General features: G+C 45.0%; 1 protein-coding gene across 2 annotated transcripts in view; it reads left to right on the top strand.

The window, feature by feature from the left end:
- Far2 (fatty acyl-CoA reductase 2) overlaps positions 1–12,555 on the top strand; it is a 116,627-nt gene extending 104,072 nt beyond the window's left edge. For both annotated transcript variants that reach the window (XM_075982232.1, XM_075982234.1), the window contains exons 9-12: positions 6,022–6,193; positions 9,216–9,345; positions 9,693–9,820; positions 10,843–12,555. In XM_075982232.1, coding sequence (XP_075838347.1) covers positions 6,022–6,193; positions 9,216–9,345; positions 9,693–9,820; positions 10,843–11,005 — 593 coding nt within the window. In that variant the 3' untranslated portion in view covers positions 11,006–12,555. The remainder of the gene's footprint in view (positions 1–6,021; positions 6,194–9,215; positions 9,346–9,692; positions 9,821–10,842) is intronic.
- Positions 12,556–17,924: the final 5,369 nt, after the last annotated feature.

Here is a 17,924-nt window from a genome sequence, read left to right as displayed (position 1 = left end):
ACAACTACCTACACACAGACACGCATATATACACACAATTACCTACATATTCAAATATTTACACCTATGGGGCCGTTCTTATCCAAACCACCACATTCCACTCCCAGGTCCCCATAAGCTTCTAGTCATATCATAATGCAAAAACACATTTAGTTTAATTTCAAAAGTCCTCATAGTCTTTCAATCTCAACGTCATTTAAAAGTCCAAAGTTCAAAGTCTGTTCTGGGGCTCATGACAGTCTCTTTAACTATCACCCTTATAAAATCAAAATGAAAAAGGCAGATTACATATTTTCAATATACAATGACATAGTATATACATTACCATCCCAGAGGGGAGGAAAGGGAGCATAGTAAGAAAATACTGAACTAAAGCAAGACCAAAACCCCATATCTGATGTCAAAAGTGCTCTTCAGATCTCCAGCTCCTTTCAGCTGTGTTGACTACGATACACTTCTCTTCCTTGGGCTGGTTCCACACTCAGTATACAGCTCTCTTTGGTAGGTTCCCATGATTCAGGCATCTGCAGTACCTTGAAGTCTCCAACACAATCCAGGCTTCACCTTCACAGCTTCACACAGTGGCCTCTCTTGGCCTCTATGCAGGGGCACCCCTACCACAGTCTTGGCCTGATGGCTTTCCTTAGATGCTGATAGATTCCATGACCTCTTTTTTATATTCTTGACTCTAAAGCCAGAACCATGTGGCTGAAGCTGATTTCTGCTACTTGTTGAGACTGGGACAAGGGCCCCCATTCAGTTTCTTTTCCATCAGCCTTCTGTTTTCCATGGTTTCCTTCGATGTTTGCTTAAGCTTTTAATTCCTTTTCACAAGTTGGAAGTTTAGCTGGATGGGATCTTGTGCTGAGGTCACTACTCCCTTTAACATTAGGTTTTTCTTGAGTCTTTCTCCTTGAGCACTGGACTTTGGTGATCCTTTTCTCTTCCAACTGTACATTTTCTATTTCTCTTTGCCCCACTGGCTCCTTTCCATCGTAGATCCGCACGAGTGAGACCACTAGTAACCATGGGACACAGTCAATATTCTGGGCTGTCTTGAAATTGCCTCTGCCAATGCCATTAATCCAAAACTCTTCAATTTAGCTTCTAGCAAATGTTTTAGGACAAGAGAAGAAAGCAAACACATTCTTTACCAAAGTGTCACTAGAATGGCCTCTAGGCTATTTACTAACTTCTTCCCCTCTGAAACTTCTCGAGCTGAGCCCAAACAGTTCAAATCACCCTCAGCACTGTCTTCCATGCTTCTACTGTGACGACCCATTGAGCCACATTTAAAGTGTCCAATCACTTTTCTAGTCCAAAGTGCAAAGGAATATGAAAGCATATTCCTCAACAAACAGCATGGTCAGCCCTGTAACAGCAATAACCTAGTCCTGGGTAGCAACTTCTGTCTTAGTCACTGCTTTTTTGTCATGACACCATGGCCAAGACAATTCTTTTTTCTTCTTTCTTTTTTTTTTTTAAAGCATTTAATTGGGGGCGCGCTTACAGTTTCAGAGGCTTCGTCCATTATCAAGCACGGTGCCAGGCATGGTGCTAGGGAAGTAGCAGAGAGCTACATCCTAACCCTCAGAGAGAGGGAGGAGAGAAGCAGGGAGAGAGTGAGCCTGAGCCTGCGTGGGCTTTTGAAACATCAATGCCCACCTCCCCAGTGACACAGTTACTGCAAGAAGGCCACACCTACTCCAGTTATTTCACACCTCCTAATCCTTTCAAATAGTACCACTACCTACCTGGTGACTAAGCATTCAAATATATGAGCCATTCTTATTCAAACCAACACATACTGTCTAAACATAAAGGACTAGATCTAGTCAATGCCCAGGATCCATGGGAACAAATTTAAATACCTAATGATGCCAGCAAGTTCAGAAGGCAGTTCAGCTAACCTATGTGGTGTGAGTTCCCAGTGACACAGATTCCCTGTGTTAGTAATTCTCTCTACATGCTCCAGTGGTGCCATCTGGGGAACAGTGCTGCGGAACAGCTAACACCCTGTGGTTTGTTGTATCATAGGCTGTAACTTGAGGAATGCCTTTTCAGGAATGATAAATACTTGACAGAAATTCTTCCCAGCCCCTCACGCCACAGCAGATAAGCTTAGCTTGTCATGTCCTTCATCCAGCGCCAAGCCTCTACACAAGGAGCCCAATACAACAAATTAGGATTTGCCATTTCACTCCCCACTAATTCAAATTTGTTGAGTTTGAAACTCATTTATTAAATGTTTCATGACAGGGCTATTAGAAGTGATCTAAATACTTCTAGCTGGACCCACTAGCGATGTCACCATAGGTTGAACATTTGTAGTTTCAAGTGGTAATGCAGAATAATTGTCAGTTGAGTGGGTGAACATGCAGCATCTCCCTATTTAGTTACCTCTGTTAATGCCCTTCAAGAAAAAATTATTTCCATATAGTTATTAGGCATTATCAGATTTATACATAGGATCTAGGAAATGTATACATTTCGTTAATAATTAATGGAATCTTTATAAAGAATACATTTTCTAATGGTTACTGGGAAAACATGAAAATGACTAGTATATTGATCTTATACCCAGCTCAACTATCACAGATTAATTGCCTCTTAGCATGAAAATCTGAAATGCTCTAAAAATTGTTTGGTGACATGAGGTCACTGTGAAAAAACTTAGGAGTCAAGATAGACTTAGGAAACAGAAAGTTATTGTGCATCGCTGAAATACTCATTCACTCATTCCAAAAGTATTGATTGAGCACCAACTCCAGGGCAGCCGCTTCTCAAGATCTAAGTAGGCACAAAAGCACAGTTATACATCAGATATGGCTAAGTGCTTGAAGAAACAGAGAGTGGGGTAAAAGGATGCTTGCCTGTGTGAAGGCCAAGGAAATAGCTCTGGTAAAGTGACAGATATCTTGGCAGAGACCTGAGGGAAGTGATGTCCTGTAGGCTGAAGGAACAGTACAAAAGCTCTTTATTCATATTCAAAGACAGGAGAGCAGAAACAACCAAAGGGAAAAGGCTAGTAAATATACCCAGAATGATGGGCATAGGAGTAAGGACGAAGGCAGATCCTGCAAGGCCGTCTCCATGGTGAGCATTTTCTTTCTACGTAAGAAGATACAGATGTTACAAGGTCTTAACAACTGAACTAAGAGTTTGGCTTCCCTCCAAATAAGAGGGTCCATCAGAGGATTCTATAAAAAGGTAAATTCCAAGTAACATTTTCAAAGATTCATCCTAGCTGCTGTATGGAGAGCAGACTGCTGGGGGACAAGAGCTTCAGTAGAGTCCGTGGTGACACTACCCCAATATTCCAAGAACAGGGGCAGCTCCTACCCATCACAACACAGCAAATGGTGATGCTGGATTCTTTTCAAGGGGAAGGCCAATATTTTCATTTGCTCTGTTAGGAGAGTTGTTGAAAAAAGGGGAGGATCAAGATAATCCCAAAGGTTCTGGCTGGCTTACTGAAAAAGACAACTATCATCTAGAGATAGAAAGTGTTAGGAAACATGTCAGGAAAGGACAATTAGCCGTGGGAATATCAAGAGGTCAATTTTAGAGCTGTTAAATGTGAGTGTTGATTACATAAAAATGAAAATATGGAGCAAACATGCAGACGCATAGACGAGAAGGTCGGTGCTAATGTCAGAATCTCCTGTGTTTGGCTCTTTCAAGTGTAGTTGTCTCTTAAGTTCCATGCAGTGATTTCCTTTGTGTTACCTTGATAAAACACACTGACCAAAATCAACTTAGAGGGAGAAGGGGTTTATTTTGTTTACAATCCAGATTATGGCCCATCATTGAGAAGGCAGAGCAGGAACTCAAGCTGAAAATTGAATGCAGGCCTGCTTGCTATTTATTCTACAGAGCGTTACTTCTGACCAAGGAACTCACTCACAGTCAATGAAAGCACAACAGACACCATGGAAGAAGGGTGCTTTCTCATCTACACAGACTGTGCTTAACTTTCCTATACATTTCAGAACCACCTGCCCAGGTATCTCAGTCACTGTTCTATTGCTGTTAAGAGAAACCATGGCCACAGCAACTCTTATCAAAGAAAGATTTAACTGGGACTGGCTTACAGTTTCAGAGGTTTAGTCCATTATCATCATGCTGGGAAGCATGGATCATGCAAATAGGAGAAGTAGCTGAGAGTTCTACACCCAGCTCTGCAGACAGCAGGAAGAGAGAGAGGCACCTCGAAGACCACCCTTCTTCCCCCAACCCCTTCCTCCAACAAGGCTATACCTACTCCATTAAGGCCACAACTCCTATTCCTTCTCAAGTAGCACCTCTCTCTACTGACTAAGCATTATAATCTATGAGCCTATGGGGTCATTCCTACTCAAACCACCATACTAGGGATGCTGCTGCCCACAGTGGGCTGGGCCTCCTGTATCAATTAGCAATCAAGAAAATCCCCTAGAGACATGCCTACAAGACACTCTAATTCAAAAAACTTTTCAATTAACTGCCTCTGAGTTAAAGCTAACCAGGAATATCTATATTTTACATGTCTGTTTCTTGATGATGTATTTTCAAAGAGGCAATAATCAAATTACCACAATAACTGATAACTTCATCAATTGAATAATGAACTGCATTTTTGAAAAGATCCAATTAGGTCAAAATTGAATTTAAATGAATGCTATAAAAAACTATTGAGTCTATATTAAAAATGTAAACTAAGCTAATCTAAAAATTCTGAAAAGGCAATTATAAAAATTCTACTAGCAATAAACTGAGCCAAATATACACATAGAAAAACAAGAATATCAAAGCAAAAGAAGCTGTGGTATCTAAAGTGAACCACACAAATGTAGCACAAAGTCTAATTGTTCTTAGACACTCGGGAGGCAGAGGCAGGTGGATCTCTGTGAGTTCAAGGCCAGCCTGGTCTACAAGAGCTAGTCCCAGGACAGGAACCAAAAAAGCTACGGAGGAACCCTGTCTCGAAAAATAAAAAAAAAAAACTTGGGAGTCAGATATTAGGGGTAAAGGCTGAAGGATCAGAGAAGTAGAGAGGTCAGTCACTAGAATTCTTACCTCTACTAATGCTCAAACTAAAGGGGCAACTCTGTCTCTATGAATTCTCATATTACATGCTCAAACTCCATCTGTCTCTACAATTCCTCAGACTGCATCTGAGCTCCTGTTTCCTCCCTCCTTGTATTCCTCTCCACCTCCCTAGTGCTGGGATTAAAAGCATGTGATTCCCAAGTACTGGGATTAAAGGTGTGAGTCACCACTGCCTGGCTCTAATTCTCTTTTAGACTGGATGGACCTTGTGTAGCCCAGGGTGGCCTTGAATTTAGAGAGATCTGTCTGCCTGTCCCCTGAGTGCTATAAAGGTATGTGTCACCACTGCCTGGCCTCTATGGTTAACTAGTGGTTTAGTCTGCACTCTGAGCTTCAGGCAAGCCTTTTTTGTTAGATTACAAACAAAATAACACTACATACAAAGAAACCCATGTTTATACTTGTATGCAAGCCTTTCTTAAGAACATGTTAAGGACATTTAACCTGCAAGGGATCCTCCCAGCTTCTGTTTCTGACCTTTCAGAGTAGACTTGAGAACCTAGAATGAGCATCCTTCTGAATAGCCTGTCCTTATATATTGAATAAGAAACTTCTCCAAGTATTTGAAAGTAAATGTTTAAAGAAAAGGCCAGGTGGAGTGGTGCACACCTTTAATTCCAACACTTGGGAGATAGAGACAGGTGGATCTCTGTGAGTTCAAGGCTGGCCTGGACTACCTAATGAGTTTTAGGATAGCCAGAGCTACAATAGTGAGGCTCTGTCTCAACCTCCTACCCCACCAAAATAGGATACATTCTTAGTGCAGTCATATTGTTCACTTGCCAGGCATAAAAATCTACATGTTCTTAGAAACAGACTGGTGGTGCTATACAGTAAACACTGTCTGTCATTCTGAGCTGCAGACAGCTTGCACTTATAATGGACTTACCTTATATGTCTCAGACTTATCACCTCCTCTTTTTGTTCCAGGATTACAGGTCTTAGCGACCATAGAAAAGATTCCGTTTGAGAGTGCTTTCAGAAGGCCAAACGCTGACTTCACCACCAACAACTTCACCACCTATTATTGGAACACTGTCAGTCACCGAGTCCCAGCCATCATCTATGACTTCTATCTGAGGCTGACTGGAAGGAAACCCAGGTGAGAAGTTGGGACAATAGCTTCAGTAGTGTCGACGCATTGAATCTAAAATCTTTAATCCTCTCTACAGCTAAGGATTGAAGGAGACAAATGTCTGACTCACACACACACACACACACACACACACGCTAATAACAGCAGCTTTACACACTGAATGCTTGCTGGGTAGCCATCTACTACAAGGTCTTATGATGACCTCTTCTTCAAGCCTCAAATCTAACACTTTCACCATCGAAAGAGAAGCTAAGGGCAGGCAGAACCTACATATTAAGAGCAAGACAGTACAGCCACTACTACAAACTAGGTTTACTGATACCTAGAGATAAGAAAACAGAGATGAGGTGCCAAAGCTAAGTCAGCTCTGTCACCACCCAGCAGTGACAAAAGTGTATCTCCGGCTACCTCCATAACACATTCAACAGGAGGAAATTCCTGGGATCACAATCAGAACAGGAACAGGATTGGTCCCTTAGCAGCCCCCTTCTGAGGTGGGAGGGCTTTCCTTCTCTGGACTAGCACAAGAAACAATTGTAACACAGAGGTTATGTGCTCACCTAGCTTCTCACTCACATAAGGAAGCATTGCGACTGTGTGGGAAACACCTGTGTGAGTTTTACCCAATACAGAAGAGACTAGAAGGAAAACACAGGCAGATATTCTAAGTCCATCAAAATAGGTCAAGTTGAAGGGTTAGGAACACTTGGGTAAAGCAAGGTTTGGTAAATAAAAGAAAAACACAAGTCAAGAAAAGTTAATACGCGTTTTGTTTGGGAGAAATTAAACCACACTGGATTGGACAATGGGTAGTGTTTTGTGATACATTTATTTATTGTGTGTATACTACCACTGCACAGAGGCAGAGGTCAGTGGGCACCTTAAAGGGAGGTTGGTTCTACCCTGTGCATTCTGGGGATTGAACCCAGATTGTTAGGCTTGGCAGCAAGTCCCTTTACCCACTAGCCTCACAATAATCTCCATGGCTTTTTATAAAACCAGTCTGACACTGTAGGATCTAACATGGTCAAGTTTGGAGCCAGGATTTAAATCTTGGCTTCACTAATTTAGTCATGAGCCATACATTTATTTTCCTTCTAAACCCTAACTTCCTCTTCTACAAAAAGGAGGTAGTAACCATTATCTATTTGATATGAAGGCACACAGAATGAAATAATCGCTCTCATGACTAAGTTCTAGGTTTTCTTTACAGGTTTTGTGATTGTGTTTTACATACTAAAAAGGCTTCTACCTAAGAGAGTAACATTTCTTTTGTTGTTGTCGTTGTTCTACAACTACTGTTCTGAACATTTAAATCTACTTCTTTAAAAAAGAAACTTCCCATGATAACAGTGAGAAGTCTCACAGTTGGTGGGAACTTGAAGCAAGAATATGACCAAATTCCTAGAGCATCACAAGTCTTAAGAGAATTAACTATACTCTGGTACCAAGCTGAGTTTAACCACTTTCAGCTCAGAGGCCTACCTGGAGCATTTTCTACTTGACCTTGAACATAACCTTTCTGTAAAGTTAATATGAATAAATTCTGACTACATCAGTCCTAGGTGGTTTCTAGAGGAGAGCTGTTTCATGTTCTAAGCATGGAGCTAGAAAAGTCCATTGCAAGAAATGGACACAGGGAAATGGGATTGCAACAGCAGAGGTTCTCTGGGGTTGGTCAGAACTACATGGGAGCTGAATACCTACCCTCTTAAGCTTATGAACCATATTATGAAAAATGCAGACAAGGAGCTACCTATAAGGCTGTTAAGAAAACCAGCAGAGTATTTTCTAGAAGTGTCAGCACTGTGTCTAAGAGAGTAGATTATGAACATTAAGTCTGTCTTCATTAAGTATGAATTAGAACTAGCTTTTGTTTCTCCAAGTGCTAATGGTCAACACTCTGCCAAAAGTTTATATACTAAGACCTGAGATCCTAATTTTGTTTTACAAATTTAAGAACATATAATTAAAAAGAAATTAGCTTTCTAAAGATCTGTCTCAAAATGAAAACAAAACAGTAATCTTTTCAGGCAAATAACTCGCTCAGTTTTGAAATGTCTAATGAGAAAGGGATGGGTGTTTGGGTGTGGGGTTGTAAAGTGTCTGATAGACACTGTTAGATTCATTCGCTTTCCTTTATTTAACAGAATTAGGATGGAAAGAAGGGAGGAGAAATGATAATTCTAACTTGTGTAACAATAAGGGGGGGGCTGCTTGGTTGGGTTTCTATCCCACCCGGTACCCTACAGCCAGCAAGCCCCAAAGAAAAATCACACAGAGATCTCTATAAGTTATAAAGCTGATTGGCCCATTAGCTCAGGCTACTTATTAGCTCTTGTAGCTTATATTAACCCATTATTCTGATTTATTTTTGCCATATGGCTCGGTACCTTTTTCAGCTGGCAAGTCACATCCTGCTTCCTTGGTGGTCTACTCAGGACTGGGAGAAATCCACTTCCTCCTTCCCAGAATTCTCCTGTTCTCATCACATCACCTCTACTTCCTGTCTGGTTTTCCCTCCTATATTTCCTGCCTGGCCAATCAGCATTCATTTAAAACATGATTGATAGAATACAGACAATTCTCCAGCACCAAACTTGCACAGAAGTTTATAAACCCTTTTAGTACCCTAAGTAGATTTTTTTAGAGAATGAGCAATTTGTTAGATATATTGCTAGTACTCACTCACATGAAGTGTACTTTACAAAATATTAAAATTGTTATTGTTGTTAGCTAGCGGAGGAGGGGTGTGGCCCAGGAACTGAAGAATTATGGGAAATTGGGGGAAAGAGAGATACACTTTTATGTCTTGTTTTAAGACTGTTTTACTGGACTAGATCTCAGTAAGTAGCCCAGGCTGATCTTGATCACATGCATCTTCCCGCCTCAGCCTTCCCAGTGCTGGTATTACTGGGATGAGCCCACCAGGGCTTGCACTCCCTTAATGGTGCTGGGCCAAACTTCCCTGTGGAGGAAGAGGCAGTGGGCAGGATGCACCGCACCAGCTATCTGGTCTCTCCCTCAGGATGATGAAGCTCATGAACCGACTCCTGAAAACCATTTCCATGCTGGAGTATTTCATCAACCACAATTGGGAATGGAGCACAAACAACACAGAGATGCTTCTGTCAGAGCTGAGTCCTGAAGACCAAAGAGTAAGTGTGGTTCTGACCCCAGGGACAGTGCACTCTGGGAACTCACAATTGTGTGACCAGTAATGTTGATGGGGAAGTTCTGAGTATACAGGCAGATGATTTTTCTCCCTAAGGAAACCAGACAATGTCAGCATTCACAGGACACAAGTTTAGTGAAGCGAGAACTAGTTTGTGGATTGTGATTAGGCCTTCACTGCTGCTGAATGAAGTGATGAGGCAGATGAGATGGGTAGGTCCTGGAGGCTCACTGGCCAGCAAGTGTAGCTATATTGATGAGCTCTGGGTACCCACATCGGACAAGGTGACTGCCTGGCAGTGCAAAGCCCAAAATATCTTTTGCTACACAGGTATTCAACTTCGATGTGCGCCAGCTGAACTGGCTTGAATACATTGAAAATTACGTTTTGGGGGTTAAGAAGTATCTACTGAAAGAGGATCTGGCTGGTATTCCCAAAGCAAAGCAACACCTAAAAAGGTAGGGACCTTCCTTGGTATGTGAGTTGTTACTGTTGACTGACTTTACACCGAATTGTGCATGTGAATTAAATCATTCCACACTGATGTAGTTCCTACTGTGAGGCTGGATTCACACTTCTTGAGCATTAGAAACTCTGCATTCCATACTATCCTATAGTACACAACGTTGAGTTTAGATCTCACTGCACTCCTGAAGCAGGTATTAAAAAAGATGGTGTTCGTGGAAACAAACACTGGAGCCAGGCTTCAGCCCAAGTCTGCTTCTTCTTGTGCTTATCACAATGTGGCCTAAGGAAGACCCAAATGGCAGCTCACACTACGTAACTTGAAAACCATGGAACTACTCTTCAATTCTTACAACCCCTTCCTACTTCTTTCAGTCAAAATTCCAGACAAACAGGTTACAGGATTCGGGTCATGAGTCCTGCAAAAGCTAATGTTTGTAGTCAAGGTGGTAGACGGACAGCCAAGAGGGAGGACACTTGAAAAGCAGGCTGCAAAGTCCACTGAGTACCCTCCAATCGAGATTTCCAGGACTTTTACAAGCTGTGCTTGTACATTGTGTGTAAGTGTGGAGGTCAGAGGACAACTCTGCGTGGTCAACTTCTGCCCTTTGACCCTTACAGAAGTTCCAACTCAAGTTCCAGGCTTGCTCCAAAAATGCATTTACTCAGCCATTTCCACTAGCCAGAGAGGATTTTTGATATTGAAAGATCAGAGTGTATTTTGAAAATACTACATTCACCTAGGAACCATTTAAAAAAAAAAACTGCATTCACCTAGGAACCAGTAAAAAGATCTCTAAACAGAGAAATAGGAGGAAGTGTAACAAGCTAGCAAAACGTGAGAAAAAAACATGATTAGTCAATAGAAAATGAAAGGCACTACAAAGGGGCACCAAGCCATCCCTGGGCTCTCAGAACTAGGTATTTGATGGTCACAGAGGAACGCATTTGCACTTCAGGTAACACAGCCCGGTGCAGGCGCTGTCTTAACCGTGCTTCTGTTTCTGTTCCTCAGGCTCCGAAACATCCACTACCTCTTTAACACCGCCCTGTTCCTGATCATCTGGCGCCTCCTCATCGCAAGGTCTCAGATGGCACGGAACATCTGGTTCTTCATTGTGAGCTTCTGTTATAAGTTCATCTCCTACTTTAGGGCCTCAAGCACACTCAAGGCCTAAGAACATTGCACCAGCCCGTCATCTGGAACCTCAGATACCTCTCAGGCAGGAAACTGTCTTAAACTAGGACGTAACAAGAAGCACACCCAAGCTTCCAGCCAAACCTACCGTTCCATCTCCTTTCCTACTTCTTCACTGTATTTTTTTTTTAAATTTGGTTCAGTGAGAAGGAAAGTCATCCTCTAACTGCATACATGTACAAAAACCTAACTTCCAAAGTATGTCTTAACGCCACCACTCCACACACCACACACAGAGCATGAGATCACCCCTTTTCCTATACTTAGCTTTCCCTTCCTGACACAACTAACTTCAACTATGAAGTTATGGACAAACATGGCAGAAACCTAAGCAGCCTAGAGAGAGGCAGTACCAATCGGGGAAGCATGCTCAGCACCAAGGCAAAAGCTTCCAACCACAGTGAGCGGAGGAAGGCAGCTCAACACCCTCACAGTGCCATAGAAGTAGCCCGCTATCTTAAACACTAGCGTCCCGGTGGAGTTGAGGGGTGGGAGGTGGAGAAAGCAGGCTCAGCGCCTGCCGTTTCTCACCTGGGTAAACATCTTAACCCTAAGAGGAACAAATGGTGTAGATAATTACACACAAAATATGAACTTAACTGTACATGCATCAGGAGTTTGAAGTACTTCAAAGTTCATAGCTTCTTACAATTCTGACATTTCTTAGCCTAAGGCATTCTGATCACCGTTGTCCTGGAAACCCTCTCATGCTCCTCCTCATTTACTGATGTTGCCAAAGCCCTCCTATTTAAGTGTACTTCACTCAGGCATCAGTCAGGAAGGCTGTGGGGAGAGGGATGTTCCTAGATCAGAACCATGGAAACCCTCCAACCTTTGCCAGTAAGGAAAGCAAAATTTCAAATAAAATTTTAAGTTCTAGTTTTCGTCTTTGTGTGAGGAGCTGGAAAGAGCAAGTTCCTGTAGACCCTGAGGCCAATGTGCCTCAGTCATCCCGGTCACACATTAACTGCGGGGTGTACAGAGCTCAAAAAGAGAAAGTGAAGTTTTTGCTTAAATATTTAAAATACAAATAAAAATCTTTACACATCCACAAACCTCATATTCATAAGTCGTCACCCCAGGTATGTTCATATTTGAGATCTGGACATGCAGGACTGCAGGATCTCTGCATGCTAAAAACATGAAATATTCAAATGAGGCATTTGGGACCTAAAAAGTAACTGTCACACAAATTTCTGAAAACTACACACACGTATTTGATATGTGGATGCTTGCATTCTGGTGGCTCAAGTGTGCCCAGTACTGAGCTTCCTCGGCTTCATGAGGAACATGTTCTGAGAGCCCTTTCTGGTACGGCTCCTGCAAGTCAGAACAAAGCACCTGTGGGTGTCCTGTATGAGAAAGCTGCAAGATGCTTCTGAGTTACATGAAAGACCCCAGGTATGGATACAATAAATAAAGCACTGGATTTAAAAAACAGTTCTAAAAATTCACTACTGAATTTCATCATTCCAAGAACTCCAGGGATTGAATATTAAACTTCTGATTAAATAAAATTCTGAATTATTGTCTTCGGTGTTCTTTAACTGCTGACCACCTCCTCCCATAACCCTTCTCCAGGAGAAAGGAAATCCATAAACATAGGCTACACACTGATGCCATCTTTCCCCGCCACACCAACGGGACTGTATTTGCATGAGTGTTCTGAGGCACCTGACACATGGCACAAATTTCTCTTGCAATGCTTAAACAGGAAAAGTAAGTTACTATGTGAAAGTTGCCACCATTGAGAAATCCACCCCAGGACCAATCAATTACATGAATCCCAACATATGCACAGCAATAGGGGGAAAAAAATCTACTTGGGTGCAGAGTTAAAAGTATAAAGGTATATGCTTGAAAAGTAGTCCTGGTAAAAGGGAGGGCTGATTACAACCACAATGTCTTCTATACATGTGAAAAAATGGCAACGTGAACCATTATATTTTATTCTATTAATATAGGCCAGTGAGAACATACAAGAGATGTCTTGCTCTAGTCTGTACCCACATGGTACTTGATGACACTGACCAGACAGCTACTAAGGCAACCAATGCTGACACACTTCAGAAAACCTCCTCATACTCCTGTACTCACCTAGTACCACGTCTCATTTGAATAACTTCCAACACTGAGGTAAACAGACAACTCCCAAATAGCATTTGTCTTAGCCATTGTTCTAGAGACACCATGACCAAGGCAACTCTACATTTAATGCTTCCTTTTCTACTTACGGTTTCAGAGGTTTAGTCCATTATCATCATGACAGGGAACATGGTGCAGGAGCAGCACCTAGAGGCTATACCCTGGTCTGCAGGCAGAGTGGAAACCTCAAAGCCTGCCCTGGTGACACCACTCCTCCAAAGCCACACTTTCTAATCCTTTCAAACAGTTCCACTCCCTGGTGACTAAGCATTCAAATATGCGTTTATAAGGTACATTCTTACTGAAACCACCACATTAGATTATAACACAGATCAACCTAGTTTCTAAATCATCAGTAACTATTAAAAGTTCACAGGCCTCACATGGCTACCTTTTCTGGACTAAGGCCCTAGCTGTCTTAAAACACTGAAAAGCAGTGTTGGTCTCTTATGTTCAGAAAAGTGTTTAAAAAACAAACAACCAAAAAAAAAGGTCACTGCCTACAATCAGCTTTAAAAGCATGGTTGAAAAGTTAATAAAACAAACCTAGCAATAGCTGGGCTTTGGATATTATATGACAGAGTGTGGCCACTTCTATGGCAAACCGTGCTTACCTGGAATTAAGTTTAAGCAGAACCATGTCTTCTGACATGGGTTTTTAGTATCTTCCTATTTTATCTGAAATACTAAGTACTCGAGGGTCAGAGACGTGGTAGAATAACACGCATCCACTCTAGGATAGAAATCACTTTAATAAAAAGCAGACGGAGGCAGGGACTTCTCAATGGTACAGCAGTTGCTGAAAATATGCAGGACCCAGTTACCCAAGTGACCAAAGGACTTCCACAGCTTTCCCATCAAGCCTGTAGCAAAGGGATCTCTGCTCCGAGTTATGCTCAGAAGAGCTGACTTCAGAATAGTATTAGGAGACCCCAAACATTTAGGTGCTTTACTGATGGTAATCTCAACTACCTACAGACCCAGTCATACGAACCAGTGTTGTGTACACAGACGCTCATGTGTGTGCTGTCTACATGTACGTGTACCCGTGTGACGGCCAGAAGTCAATGTTGGGCATCTTCCTCCGCCACACAGCATCTCACTGAACCTGGAGTTTTGTTGATTCAGCAAGATTAGCTGGACAGAAAGCCCCAGGGATGTTCCTGTCTCTGCTTCCCCCAGTGGCTGGGATTACAAGAACATGCTAGTCACACCGGGGTGGCAGATGCATGCCAGCCACACCAGGATGACAGATGCATGCCAGCCACACCAGGGTGGCAGATGCATGCCAGCCACACCAGGGTGACAGATGCATGCCAGCCACACCAGGGTGACAGATGCATGCCAGCCACACCAGGATGACAGATGCACACCAGCCACACCAGGGTGGCAGATGCATGCCAGCCATACCAGGGTGACAGATGCATGCCAGCCACACCAGGATGACAGATGCACACCAGCCACACCAGGGTGGCAGATGCATGCCAGCCATACCAGGGTGACAGATGCATGCCAGCCACACCAGGGTGACAGATGCACACCAGCCACACCAGGATGACAGATGCACACCAGCCACACCAGGATGACAGATGCATGCCAGCCACACCAGGGTGACAGATGCATGCCAGCCATACCAGGATGACAGATGCACACCAGCCACACCAGGATGACAGATGCACACCAGCCACACCAGGGTGACAGATGCACACCAGCCACACCAGGATGACAGATGCACACCAGCCACACCAGGGTGACAGATGCACACCAGGGTGACAGATGCACACCAGGGTGACAGATGCACACCAGGGTGACAGATGCACACCAGGGTGACAGATGCACACCAGCCACACCAGGATGACAGATGCACACCAGCCACACCAGGGTGACAGATGCACACCAGCCACACCAGGATGACAGATGCACACCAGCCACACCAGGGTGACAGATGCACACCAGGGTGACAGATGCACACCAGCCACACCAGGGTGACAGATGCATGCCAGCCACACCAGGGTGACAGATGCATGCCAGCCACACCAGGGTGACAGATGCATGCCAGCCACACCAGGGTGACAGATGCACACCAGCCACACCAGGGTGACAGATGCATGCCAGCCACACCAGGATGACAGATGCATGCCAGTCACACCAGGGTGACAGATGCACGCCAGCCACACCAGGGTGACAGATGCACACCAGGGTGACAGATGCACACCAGCCACACCAGGGTGACAGATGCACACCAGGGTGACAGATGCACACCAGCCACACCAGGGTGACAGATGCACACCAGGGTGACAGATGCACACCAGCCACACCAGGGTGACAGATGCATGCCAGCCACACCAGGGTGACAGATGCACACCAGGGTGACAGATGCACACCAGCCACACCAGGGTGACAGATGCACGCCAGCCACACCAGGGTGACAGATGCATGCCAGCCACACCAGGATGACAGATGCATGCCAGCCACACCAGGGTGACAGATGCACACCAGGGTGACAGATGCACACCAGGGTGACAGATGCACACCAGCCACACCAGGGTGACAGATGCATGCCAGCCACACCAGGATGACAGATGCATGCCAGCCACACCAGGGTGACAGATGCACACCAGGGTGACAGATGCACACCAGCCACACCAGGATGACAGATGCATGCCAGCCACACCAGGGTGACAGATGCATGCCAGCCACACCAGGGTGACAGATGCACGCCAGCCACACCAGGATGACAGATGCATGCCAGCCACACCAGGATGACAGATGCACACCAGCCACACCAGGGTGACAGATGCACGCCAGCCACACCAGGATGACAGATGCACACCAGCCACACCAGGATGACAGATGCACACCAGCCACACCAGGGTGACAGATGCACGCCAGCCACACCAGGATGACAGATGCACACCAGCCACACCAGGGTGACAGATGCACACCAGCCACACCAGGATGACAGATGCACACCAGCCACACCAGGATGACAGATGCACACCAGCCACACCAGGATGACAGATGCACACCAGCCACACCAGGGTGACAGATGCATGCCAGCCACACCAGGGTGACAGATGCACGCCAGCCACACCAGGGTGACAGATGCACGCCAGCCACACCAGGATGACAGATGCATGCCACATCAGGATGACAGATGCACACCAGCCACACCAGGGTGACAGATGCATGCCAGCCACACCAGGATGACAGATGCACACCAGCCACACCAGGATGACAGATGCACACCAGCCACACCAGGATGACAGATGCACACCAGCCACACCAGGATGACAGATGCACACCAGCCACACCAGGGTGACAGATGCATGCCAGCCACACCAGGGTGACAGATGCACGCCAGCCACACCAGGGTGACAGATGCACGCCAGCCACACCAGGATGACAGATGCATGCCACATCAGGATGACAGATGCACACCAACCACACCAGGGTGACAGATGCACACCAGCCACACCAGGGTGACAGATGCATGCCAGCCACACCAGGGTGACAGATGCATGCCAGTCACACCAGGATGACAGATGCACGCCAGCCACACCAGGGTGACAGATGCACACCAGCCACACCAGGGTGACAGATGCATGCCAGTCACACCAGGATGACAGATGCATGTCACACCAGGGTGACAGATGCACACCAGTCACACCAGGGTGACAGATGCACACCAGCCACACCAGGGTGACAGATGCATGCCAGTCACACCAGGATGACAGATGCACGCCAGCCACACCAGGGTGACAGATGCACACCAGCCACACCAGGATGACAGATGCACACCAGCCACACCAGGATGACAGATGCACACCAGCCACACCAGGGTGACAGATGCATGCCAGTCACACCAGGATGACAGATGCACACCAGCCACACCAGGATGACAGATGCACACCAGCCACACCAGGATGACAGATGCACACCAGCCACACCAGGATGAGATGCATGCCAGCCACACCAGGATGACAGATGCATGTCAGCCACACCAGGATGACAGATGCACACCAGTCACACCAGGGTGACAGATGCACACCAGCCACACCAGGATGACAGATGCACACCAGCCACACCAGGATGACAGATGCACACCAGCCACACCAGGGTGACAGATGCACACCAGCCACACCAGGGTGACAGATGCACGCCAGCCACACCAGGGTGACAGATGCACACCAGCCACACCAGGATGACAGATGCACACCAGCCACACCAGGGTGACAGATGCACACCAGCCACACCAGGGTGGCAGATGCACGCCAGCCACACCAGGGTGACAGATGCACACCAGCCACACCAGGATGACAGATGCATGCCAGTCACACCAGGGTGACAGATGCATGCCACATCAGGCTCCATCTTTAACCTGGCAGTGTTTTAAAGGATCTGAGAAGCTTAATCAAGAAGAGAAGCTTCAAGATTAAATGGCATGCTGAATTTTTAAGGATCTCTAGGTCTGGATCAAGCATCTCTTAGACCACACACATAAAAATGGACCCAGAGTACAAGTGTAGAGAACTCTGAAGAAGTTACATGTAAATTTACTTCCTGGCAACTGAATTACAACACATCTATCAAAATATTACATCGTACATGCATTTCCAAGTTAAGACCGAGTTGTTTCAGATGATAAATTCTGATTATAATGAAATGGCTTTTCTGTGTCCAGTACTCATCTAAGTAAGAGAACAGTGGACCTGCCGTTCTAATAGTGAGCCGAGCTATCTCAGAAGGCAGTC

The sequence above is a fragment of the Microtus pennsylvanicus genome, chromosome 8, assembly GCF_037038515.1.
Source record: "Microtus pennsylvanicus isolate mMicPen1 chromosome 8, mMicPen1.hap1, whole genome shotgun sequence".
Taxonomy (NCBI): Eukaryota; Metazoa; Chordata; class Mammalia; order Rodentia; family Cricetidae; genus Microtus; species Microtus pennsylvanicus.
Note: the sequence above shows the minus strand (reverse complement) of the source record. Positions and strands in the feature narration are given on the sequence as shown.